Source organism: Rattus rattus, chromosome 12, assembly GCF_011064425.1.
Source record: "Rattus rattus isolate New Zealand chromosome 12, Rrattus_CSIRO_v1, whole genome shotgun sequence".
Taxonomy (NCBI): Eukaryota; Metazoa; Chordata; class Mammalia; order Rodentia; family Muridae; genus Rattus; species Rattus rattus.
Genome location: NC_046165.1, coordinates 31,077,295 through 31,088,436, shown reverse-complemented (window position 1 = coordinate 31,088,436; position 11,142 = coordinate 31,077,295). Strand labels below are relative to the sequence as shown.

Genomic DNA, 11,142 nt, shown 5'->3' with positions numbered 1-11,142 from the left:
GCCTTCCATCTGTGTCTGGAACATTTTTTCTGGCCTCTAGTAGGATTCTGTATCTCCTGTAACAGCTACTAACAAGCCTCTCAAGTGGAATGGCGAGAAAACAAGAGTCCAGAAAACAGAGGTCCGCCGAACAGGACAAATAGCATTCAGTCACACAGAAAGACAATCAAAAGATTAACAGACGAAAAATAGAAGTGCGTACAAAAACAAAAAACAAGCGGCCGCCGCGAGATCACCACAAAACCGAACTAATTTAGAAGGGAGCTTACAACGACAGATGAAGGAGAGCAGATTCCACATCACTCTTCCTTCTCAACCACAGACAGATGAATGACAGCAGATCAAAAATAATGGTTAAGTCAAAGGTGCCTTCTGGAGGCCAGCCAATATCAAACGCTGGCCACTCCAAGGAGCAAAAAGTCTGCCACGGTACAAATTGTGTGCTCTAGCAGTCCAGTGGTCTAAAGTCAAACTCAGGAGTCTCATCGTCAAAGTCACAAGTAACACAAAACAAAGACCTAAAACACACAAAGACCACTCTAGAAATACAGACAGCTGGGAGGACAGGTCTCTTCTCCAATCCAGGAGAATCAATTGGCACCCAGACGGCTCAGTCTAGAGATCCTGAACTGGCACCCAGACGGAATCTCCCAGGCGTCCCCTGGGGTTCCCCAGACCTCCTGGGACGTCTCCCAGGGCAGCACAATCGGTGAGCCCCTGGCACGTCTACCACTCACACTCGAGTCTCTCCTGAAACACAAGCCTCCCTTCTCAGCCCGAGATGGGAGCGACTGCAAAACCAGAACTCCAGAACTCGCGAGCAAATACAGACCCAGAGTAGCAAATACAGACCCAGAGTTTAGCCGGCACAAAACACAAGGACACAGACAAAGACACAGATGCTCTCTCACCTCCAAGTGGGTCTTCGGAGACGAGGGTGGTCGCTGATCCCGGACAAGCCCCCAAATGAAAGACCCCCGGAGCGGGGAGACCCTCATTCAAGTCTCGGGATGATGCGACCCCCCAAGAACTCACGTGAGACCGTCCTTGCTGTAATAAACATGAGGTTTATTGATAGGAACCAGTGCACTGGGTTCGAGACTCATAGCCCACACAGGGGCAGTGGAGTTCGACCCTGAGAGGCTGGGAGAAAGGGTATTTAAAGGGAGAAACCACAACCCAAGGGGGCAGAGATGGCGTCATTGGAAAGTGTCGAGAATATCAGTGAAATATCACAAGGAGGAGCTTCCTGTTTCTCAAGATTGTTCTCTAAGGGCCTTATCTTAAGTCCTTTTTTTAGTTCCTGGGAGAGCAGGCTCAAGAAATGTGATCTTTTACCTACAGGTAGAGGGCAGGGTCTGGAATTTGAGGTATTTAGGGCTTTTTTAAACTTCTGACTTCTTAGCTGCATTTTTTATTCTTTCAAAAGAAAGAGAGGAGAGAGGAGAAGAAGCTGGATGGGAACATGTGAAGAGAGATGGGGGAGGGGAAGAAAAAGGGAAAGGGGTCAGGGAAAGCAAAGGGGTTAGAGAGTCAGAGAACATAAGGGAGGCCAAAGAGTCCCTTTTATAGCAAGCCGGGTCTACCTGGCTGTTGCTAGGTAACTGCTGGGTGGAGTGTAGAATGAATGCCAACATTAACAATAATTCTGGTACAAATGCAAATGTCTGCATCGAGTTCTCAAAAAATCCTTTGATGGTCCATTTGTTCAGACACAACCTGGTTCCCAACCTTTTTTGCCTCAGGACTCACATTCTTAGAAACTTGCTAGCTTGCTGAAGACTTGGCCTGCTGCTCCTGCTGAATGGCCTGCTTCTGCCTTCCAAGGATTTTAAGGCTTCAAACGTCCCCAGCGTTCCCAGTCAGCTCTTTGTCTACTTCCAGATCAAGATGGGAGTTTTCAGCTGTTCCTACCCAATGTTCTCACTCTAAAACTCTGAAACTGTAAGTCCCCAATTAAATATGTTGTTGTATAAGGTGCCTTGGTCACCTGCCTTATCACAGCAATAGAAAAGTTACGAACACAGCTTAAAATAGCAGTAGTTGGTAACAGGTGTACTGGCTTTTGCAACTTTTAACTTTGTCTCCTCTTTCCAATTACCTTCCTGGTGCATCCTAAGTATGAAACCATCACCAAACTTCACGAGCTTGACTGACGAGAGATTTCTTGATTTTCTTAATGGTGCTTGATCGTCCTTCTTAGTTTTAGCATTCTGGTAATCAAAATAACAAAAAAATTAAGCTTATTGATTTTTTTTTAAATTCTTTGCCAGGGCATGGTAAGTTCTAGCTACCTTCATTGTGATGACTCTTGAGACTAATGTCTGAACCCTTGCTTTTCCCAAGACTGGAATGTTCCCCTTGTCAACAACAGATGGGACCTGTGGATTCCTTACATCAAGTCAGGCAATTGTGAAAGGCAGGAAGAGGAAGCCCCAATCACCCAACCACAGTTAGCTGTGAGTTTAGCTTTGCTCCACCTGGAGGCCATTCTGGGAAGAGAAAGCATCCATTCCAGGCCGTCCAATGAGAGAAAGCGATTGGCTTCATCCAGAGAATAGACTTAGTAGAGCTAAAATGTGCATTTCTGATAATTTCCAGGTGATGAAGCTCCTGTTGCTTGTCCAGGCCACAGTTTCAGAAGTGTTGGTCTAGCATGCATGAGGAGGTTGTTCAGGTTTTGGTATTTATGGAATTTCTACTTTCCTGAACTTCTAGGAATACATGGTAAGTAGGCTTGAGTCTAAATGAAGAACTTGTCCTCACAGTTTGCATGGTGGTTAGTGTTTGTTGATAGACGACTTGACAGCACCTGGAATCCCCCTGGAGACACACCTCTAGGCACACATGTGGAAGATTATTAGACTATTAGCTCTATTTTATAAGGTATTACTAGATTAGGTTGGCCTCTGGGTACGCCTATGAGGGACTATTTTGATTTGACTGATTGAAGTGGGAAGACCCACCCACCATGGTTGACTGGGACAGTGGACTGGATAAGAGGGATGAAGTGACCTGAAGACCAGCATCTTCCTCTGCTCTCTGCCTGCAGTCAGTACAACAGCTCTCCAGCTCCTGCTGTCTTGACTTTCCAACTGTAAAACAAAGGAAATTCTCTCCCCAAATGTTGCTTTCATACGGTTATTTAATCACAGCAAAAGAGAACTAAGAAAGACAGATTAGTTTTTACTTAACCTTCTTCAAATCCACAGGAGGATTAGCCATGAGGTGTAAGTTATTGTCCAGGAAAACTGGGAATGTAGGGAGAAGAGACAAACACTACTTTCCCAGTGCTTTCCTTTCACAAGCATTTTATGGGAACACAGAATCTCAGAGACAGAAAGTGATCAACTGCGATGGAACTGAAAGGACACAGACTCCAGTCACGGAGTGGATACAATGAGTAACATGGTGGATCCCATGAGTCACATGGTAGATCCCATAAGCTCTGCTTCCAAAGCCCCCCTGCACTTATTTCCTTTTTCCTTGCTACCTGAATCCAGTTCCTGCTTGCATCTTCCTGCCATGTGTGACAGTATTAACACTATGATTTCCTGTGATTCTCTGCTTCCCCCTTTGTATTCTGCTGGCCATGGTACTTGCTCAAAAAACATCACGCTGTGATGAATTTGTGCTTGGGTCTATCCTATAGCCACGTAGTGAATTTCAACCATTAAAACTTAATGGTTTGAATTCTGCTGTGCCTAACATTAGCTTTTGTTTACATTTAAAGGGCAGAGACTTTGACTCACTTTTATCTTTGAGGGGAGGCTTGCAACCAGGCTTCTCTGCCCCTGCACATAGAGTCTCTGTGTCCCCTCTCAAGTGCATGAATCATAAAATACCCCTCCCTCTGATCCAGTAGACTCCATAGCAGGAAAATCCAGGATCAGATCCTTTACAGATTCCTTAGGTAGGTCCTTACCTTGTCCAGTACAAAGACTGCAGCACTGTATCAGGTGTGACACATGCTCTCATGCTCCCTGGTGCCCCTGCCCTCCCCAGTCACAGTCCACATCCCAGGGTGAGCCCCAACTCCATCCATCAGACTGCCCTCATTTCAAAGCCTCCAGTTACAAGCAGGCAGGGCCTGCCAGAACTCTAGCTCCTACTGCTGACCCACCCATTACTCCCCAGTGTGGAAACTGCCACTCTTGCAGCGCCTTCTCTGTGAGGTTTGGGTCATGAATCCACACTTGGGACAAGATGAAGCTCCTAAGCCTGCTGCCCTCCTTCATGCCTGCCTGCCTCTGCTCATTCTGATGCCTCAGACCCAAAGCTCACCCTGGGTGCCTTTTCCTCCTATTTTCTCAGTTTAGTTCTAGACACTTTTTCAAATACACTTTCCTGTAAAAGGAATACTTATCCTCTCAAATCTTGCAAAACATAAAGAATTGTGGACAAGAGCAACTGTGATTCATGCTTTCTTTGATTTATTTTTGCAAGGTTTTTTGTGTGTGTCCATATTTATTAGTCACACCCGTAAGTAATTTGCATCCTGTTTTTATCATGAGAAGTCTTGCTTCTTTAGTCCTTATCTCTTTTTCAAAAAATGTAATTCTAATAATGGCACCTTAGATCTTTTTAGGCTCTTAGTGTATCTGTAGCAAGGCTGCTATCAAGGAAAGATGTAGAAATTGACAAACTTCCCAGAGGATCATGAACATTTACATCTCAATAACCTCCTTGTAGGCCACAGTGTTTTGTTTGACCCTCTGTCATTTAATTCATCCTTCGCATTTCTGTGATTAGGCTGCATGGTTTTCTACATTTCTTAAGGATATGTGTTCCTTCTTCTGTGCAGTCTTTGAACGTCCTTTCAGTTTTCAGTTGTCCTGTGTAGCCATTTTCAGTGCTTTAAGGAAACACCTGCTCCCTGAGAAGTTCTTCAGTCAGGTTTGCTCTGCTGGGGACATCTTAGCCCTGCAGGAGCACATTGCTACTGAGAAGCTCCATTTGCATTACAACCATTGAGTCTTGTCTCCTCCAGTGGACAAGGAGCAAAGTACACCCAGCCAACTGCTGTGCATGAGGTCTGTGTCAGGGATTTAATACTTCACGGATCAACCAGTGAGGATCCCTGCCCAGTGGACGGTACATGGCCATTATCAGAGCAGTTTACCAGCATTTCATGTAAAAAAGTGCACTAAGCTCTTGGATAAGTTTTGGAAATTTTGTTTAAGGTAATATTAAGACCTACTTTGGAAAAACCACACTTGCATGACTAGAGATTAAAATATTGCTGGCAATTATTTGCTCATGGAAACAAAATCACTTGCTTTTCTTTTATATTAAAAAGCAGCTTTCTTTGAAAAATCTTTAAAAATTTCATTTATGGATTCATCTGGTGCTTTATCAAATTCTCTAGACAATTACCATAGCATACGTTCTAGCAGTAGGACACAAAAAGATTCACCTTTCAGACCAAAAGAAAAAGATTTGTCATTCACATTAAACATAGAAACACAAGTTAAACCAAAGCCAAGAACATTTTTCAATTGTGTCGTACTCTCAATTTATCTTTCCTTTATTCCTAATTTGGCTTTTTCAGTTTTGCTATACATACATGCATACATACATACATACATACATTAATACATTAAGTTAATACTATCTCGAGGTTTCAGAGTTGAGGAAATTGGTTTTCTGCTGAGCTGGAAGAGGGAGCTCCTCCTGTCTTTGGAAGAGATTGCCGGCTGCAGACCTTAAGACCGGTTCAGCATCTGAGTGTCAGGATGCTCAAGGACTCAAAAACTCTATCTTACCCCCATCTCTTGATTTAGAAATGCTGAAAGCTCTTGCTGTGATCTCTAGCTAGAACCTTCTCTCCCAGTGCAGGGGCAGCCCATGCTCCACTTTCTCTTTGGACCACACATAGTGTTGCTGACCCTTGAGATCTCATAAGTGAGCAATTACAGTGCCCTCAGTGTCCTTCTGAGCCATGCTGTGCTCTGGTTCTGCTATCAGAGGTCATAGGAGCCCCAGGTACCTTTTATTCCCTCCTCTAACAGAAGACCGGAGCTGTACTATGCAGCTGTGAGGACCATTGCCATCACCCTCCACAGAGGTTACATCCTGAGTGGGCCTCTCACTGTGCTAAATGCCCTATGAGTTCACACAGCTGAAATTGGTAAATAATCCAGCTCTTTGGTGAGTCACACACCAGTGTTCTCCCAAGAAACTTAAATCCTCTGCCTCAAAGAATCCATCAATGTGAAAATGGTTCCCTGAATTGAAAATTTTAGTCTCATCATGAAAGTTTTTGACCACCCCCCACCACCCGCCATCCCTGCCTCCAGACCAGACTTCAAAAGATCAGTTTCCTTTTTTCCACTTTGAGTTGTTGGTCCTACTCACATCCTGCCTCATTTAACTACATGGAGTTGTAGCCTTCACCTGTGGCCGTGAACCTCTGAAATGCTCTCTCCAAATGCTCTCTCCAAATGCTCGGCCTGATCTAGTTTCCCAACTCATTTTTCTGAAATGTATTTATAATTCAGATTATTCTTAGGTCATTTGACAAAAACAAACAAAAAAACCAAACCAAACCAACAACAACAAGAAGCTATGATGATACAAACTAAGTTAGGCTTCACTGTAAAAACATGTGAGCCATTGCTAGGCTTGTTCAAGAGCACCCACTGCAAAATGACAAACAGTGAAACAGTATTGTTTCTACTGTATTTCAATAAAAACCATAGGTCTTAAGACTGCTCTAAACATTTAGAACTATCAGGTACAAATGTTGAGACAATTAAAATCATTGCTATAAAACTGTTAACACTGTTTACAACATACAAATTTTAGTGGCTGTTAATAGTACATTTTTTTAATGGACCAAAAGGGTTTATGGAGACAGAGTGACAGCACATTGTTAAGTTGGTTACTTTCAAAAGTAGATGACTTAATTCTGGGTGATACTTTAAATTTACTTTAAATTACTTTTAAGTCTCTCTCTCTCTCCCTCTCTGTCTCTGTCTCTGTCTCTGTCTCTCTCTTTCTGTGTGTGTGTGTGTGTGTGTGTGTGTGTGTGTGTGCTCACATATGGTTACATGCACATGAGTGCAGTGTTTATGGAGCCCAGTGGTGTCAGATCCCTTGGAGCTGGGGTTACAGAGGTTGTGAGGCACCTGATATGGGTGCTGGGATCAAACTCCAGTCCTCTGGAAGAAAAGGAAATGCTCTTCAGGGCCGATGCATCTCTCTAGCTCCCCACGGGAGGTATTTTTTAACGATTTCAATTGTAAGGATTTTCAACCACGGTTCTTTGTCCAAATGTGTGCTGTATTTTCAGCTTGCCAGAACATGCAAAGCCCTCACAAAGTGGATTCCATGTTAGTCCGCCAGGAACGGCAGCACCAGTTTCTGTAGATCAGAGGTCTTGTGAAAGCCTTGTGAAATAACATCCGGAATACTGAAGTCCTGAAAATGATGAAGATCCAGGGGTCCACGATGGAAATCACAGACAGAAAGCGCAAGGCTTGGAGGTCTTCCAAGTCTCTGTCAGCTCTGTCCACAAGTTTAAAGGCTCCATGGTAAGCACGGTACTGTTGGGGAGGAAAAATCATCCCACAGATAAAGATAAAGGCTTTCAGAGGGAAGGAGTTCCATTATTTTGTTTGTCTTAGCCTGGAATTCTCACCCTATGGCAGTTGGATGTGGATGGGCCTGAAAAGAGGAGCCTGAGGGACATCAGGGAGACCCAGGACACTGACTCCCTCAAGGCCTGCATTCTCAGATCAAAGACCCCAGGCTTCCTCACACAGATTCTTTTTATTTCATTTTTTACTTTTATATTGGTTTCTTTATGCACATTTCAAATGTTATCTCTCTTCCTGGTTTCCCCTCCACAAACCCCCGTCCTATCCTCCTAGCCCCATGCCCCCTGCTTTGATGAGGATGCTCCCCCACCCACCCCCCACTTCTGCCTCCCTCTCTAGGATTCTCCTACTTGGCCCCTCAAACCCACACAAAATCTTTAGCTGGTGTCCTCATATGCATGCTTTATTCATGTCCTGTCTAGTTTCTATCCACTATTATTAGTTTGCTTATAAGTAATTAGCAGACACATGGACACACCAGTAAAATGGGGTTTTGAGTAGAAGTCGAAAGACAGGAAATATGATCATTAAAAGGTAAGAGGTAATCAGATAAAAGTCCTGGCCATCTCAAGTGAATTAGTCTTTTGCTTAAGGTAGACTATATAAGGTGGGAGTAGGAGGTACCCTAAAGATAGACCGTGCTTACCTGTGTCCAGCCTCCCTCTCTGCCTTAATGCCACCTGGGTCCCTGTAATTTCCTCAGGGCTCTGTGACGTGCCTCAAATCATGACTCTCTCTGCTGCCCTTCAGGTCACATTGCTACCGAGATCAGAACAACCCCAGACCACGATTTTGGGGCTGGATACTCTTTCTTACAGCATTAGACCTCCCATGCCTACTGGATTCTAAATCCACAATGAAACAAATTGACCCTAATGGGACACAAACATCAGAAATCATTATCAGTAGGAGTAACTGTGGTTAAGAGCACTGAAGGCCACCAGGAACATCTCTCAGAAAAGACGCACATTCCTAGAAGGAATCTCCTTAGCCTCTGCCTCCAATCTCCACAGCAGTCAGTGTCTTGGTTATTTCAATCCAGAGCATGAGGAACTTGACTTCCATTAGACTCACCTCTCACCTGTCACTGCTGTATGGACACCGTCTCTCTCATTCCTGCTTCACGATGCCAGCAGTAATAGTGGTGACTGTGACCACTTAGACCCTTCACTTCCCTGCCACAGTCCTATGGCTTTTAAGGTTTTCATGTTCTTCTTACAAAAGACTTGTGGGTAAACAGTCATTGTCTTCATTTTACAAACCTAGAAATGCGTTAGACAGCCAAACAGCACTGTCCTTCAAGTCAGCTTAAATGTCACCCTTTTTAGGAGTCTCTTCGAGATGGTGCCTAAAGGTCTAAGCGTCCAGGTTAGAATCCTCTCTTCAGAGTCGTGGCTTTCAGGGAAGATGGAGACATCTACATCCAGTTTTCCTAGTTTTATGGGAAAGTCACTGTGCCTGCTTTCCATGATTCTCAAGCCGGAATGCGATGGAGTGAGGATGGCTTCAAGCACAGGTTCTGGGACATTATAAACACTTGATAATTAACTCGTGTATCATTTGCTCAGCAGGAGGTGCCCCTTTAATCTGCCAAGCTCTCCTTTAGCCTTAATTATTCTTCTCCCTTACAGTCTGTGCAGATGCATAGGATGCTTTTCTCATTGTGTATCTCACTCAGCTACAGTGTGCTGGATGAGGTAGGTAGGATGAGGTCCCATATCTACCAAATGGCTATGACTCAGACCACGACCTTAAATTGATTTAGAACCAAACATTTCACAGATGTGCTATATATTAGTTAATTTTGTCCTCAGAGAGGAGTGTGGTGAAATGTAATTCCAACCAAACTTCTAACCATGCAAGAATGCTTGATAAAGGAATGTGTCTTTAATAATTAAAAGAAACATTATACTTTAAAAATAAAATCATATTTATTTATTTATAAAGTTTAGGGTTAGAGGCATCACAGCACACATGTAGAAGTCAGAAGTTAACTCATAGGAGCTTATTTTCTCCCTCCTTCATGTGCATTTTCGAATCATGTGTGTACATGTCTGTGTGTGTATATGTATGTGTGTATGTGTGTGCACACTCATACATATGCATGAAATTAAAAATATTCTGAATATAAAAAGAGCATTCATTTGAGAGAGTGCCCCAAGGTGGGTTCAGCAGTCACTGAGAAAATGTTTCTGTTGTCACCTTGTTGTTTTACAAGGATGTTGGGGATTCAAACTCTCGTCCTCATATTTGATTGGCAAGCACTTCGCTAACTAATCCATCTCCCCACACCCTACAACTACATTTTATAAACTTCCTAGGTTTACTATATGATATGATAGATATAGATTCAGATACTATCCATTTCAATACAAGTTGTTTGGGGCCTTAGTAATTTTTCAGAGTATTAAGAGGTCCTTAGATGCCTGGCAGTGTTGGCTCATCGTTTTATCCCAGCACTCAGGAGGCAGAGGCAAGTGGATCTCTGAGTTTAAGGCCAGCCTGGTCTATGACCTTGTCTTCAAATGCAAAAAAACAAAAAACAAGAAAGAAAGAAAGAAAAAAAGAAAGAAAGAAGAAAGAAAGAAGAAAGAAAGAAAGAAAGAAAGAAAGAAAGAAAGAAAGGAAGAAAGAAAGAAAGAAAGAAAGAAAGAAAGAAAGAAAGAAAGAAAGAAAGAAAAAGAAGAAACAGCTAAAGAAAAAAGAGGTCCTTAGAACACAGGTTTGCAGACTGCTGCCTTGTACTAACATGAAGTCTCCTGAGGAGATCCGTCTCCTGATAATTTGCTATAGTCACTAGGCACTAATAATAAATGAGACCCACTGTTAGTAACAATGCTGATGGTAATTTGTGAGGCTAAGCACTGGGTTCTGTGGTATACATATACACAAGCGCACAGGCATGCACATATACTCACGCACTCACTGGTGCATAAATACACACTTGCTCCAAATTGTTTGCAACGAATAAACCTTTTGTTTTTTCCCAGAATGTGGAATATGTGCATACCCATGAGACGTGGTAAAACAAAAACCTCCAAGTATAACAGCCACAGTTTTCATGAGATGTATGTTTGATACATCTGTGGTCTGAAGGTTTCATTTTATACATTTTGAAACAGACACACTATTTTGGATTCCAGCATGAATTAATGCTGAATTAATTAGCATGAATTTAATGCTCAAATGTTTTAGGATTGTGCAGCATTTTGGATTTTCTGTTCAAAATCCTCAAGTGGGCTGGGAAATGGCTCCATGTGCAAAAGTTCTATGAAAGCTTGGGATCTGAGTTCAACTCTCCAGAGCTCACAGAAAGCTAATGGTGAGCACTTCTGTAACCCACGTGTTCCTGTAGTGTCGGTTTGGATTTGTGGTAGACTCAAAAAGTTAGAATGTGGTTTTCAACCTTCCTAATGCTACAACCCTTTAATTATTTCATAATAACTTCATAACCGTTATTTTGTTACTGTTACGAATCATAATCTAAATATCTGATATACAGGTTATCTAATGTGTGACCTCTAAAGAGGTCATGACCCAC

The 11,142-nt window shown here is 42.9% G+C and overlaps 2 protein-coding genes across 6 annotated transcripts in view; both read right to left on the bottom strand.

Moving 5' to 3' along the window:
• The window catches only part of Pcdh9 (protocadherin 9), a 1,039,432-nt gene that overhangs the window by 657,338 nt on the left and 370,952 nt on the right, over positions 1-11,142 (bottom strand). The gene's annotated exons all lie outside the window — the stretch shown is intronic.
• The window catches only part of Ptgdr (prostaglandin D2 receptor), a 9,564-nt gene continuing 3,928 nt past the window's right edge, over positions 5,507-11,142 (bottom strand). The window contains exon 2 of the mRNA XM_032917243.1: positions 5,507-7,547. Coding sequence (XP_032773134.1) covers positions 7,317-7,547 — 231 coding nt within the window. The 3' untranslated portion in view covers positions 5,507-7,316. The remainder of the gene's footprint in view (positions 7,548-11,142) is intronic.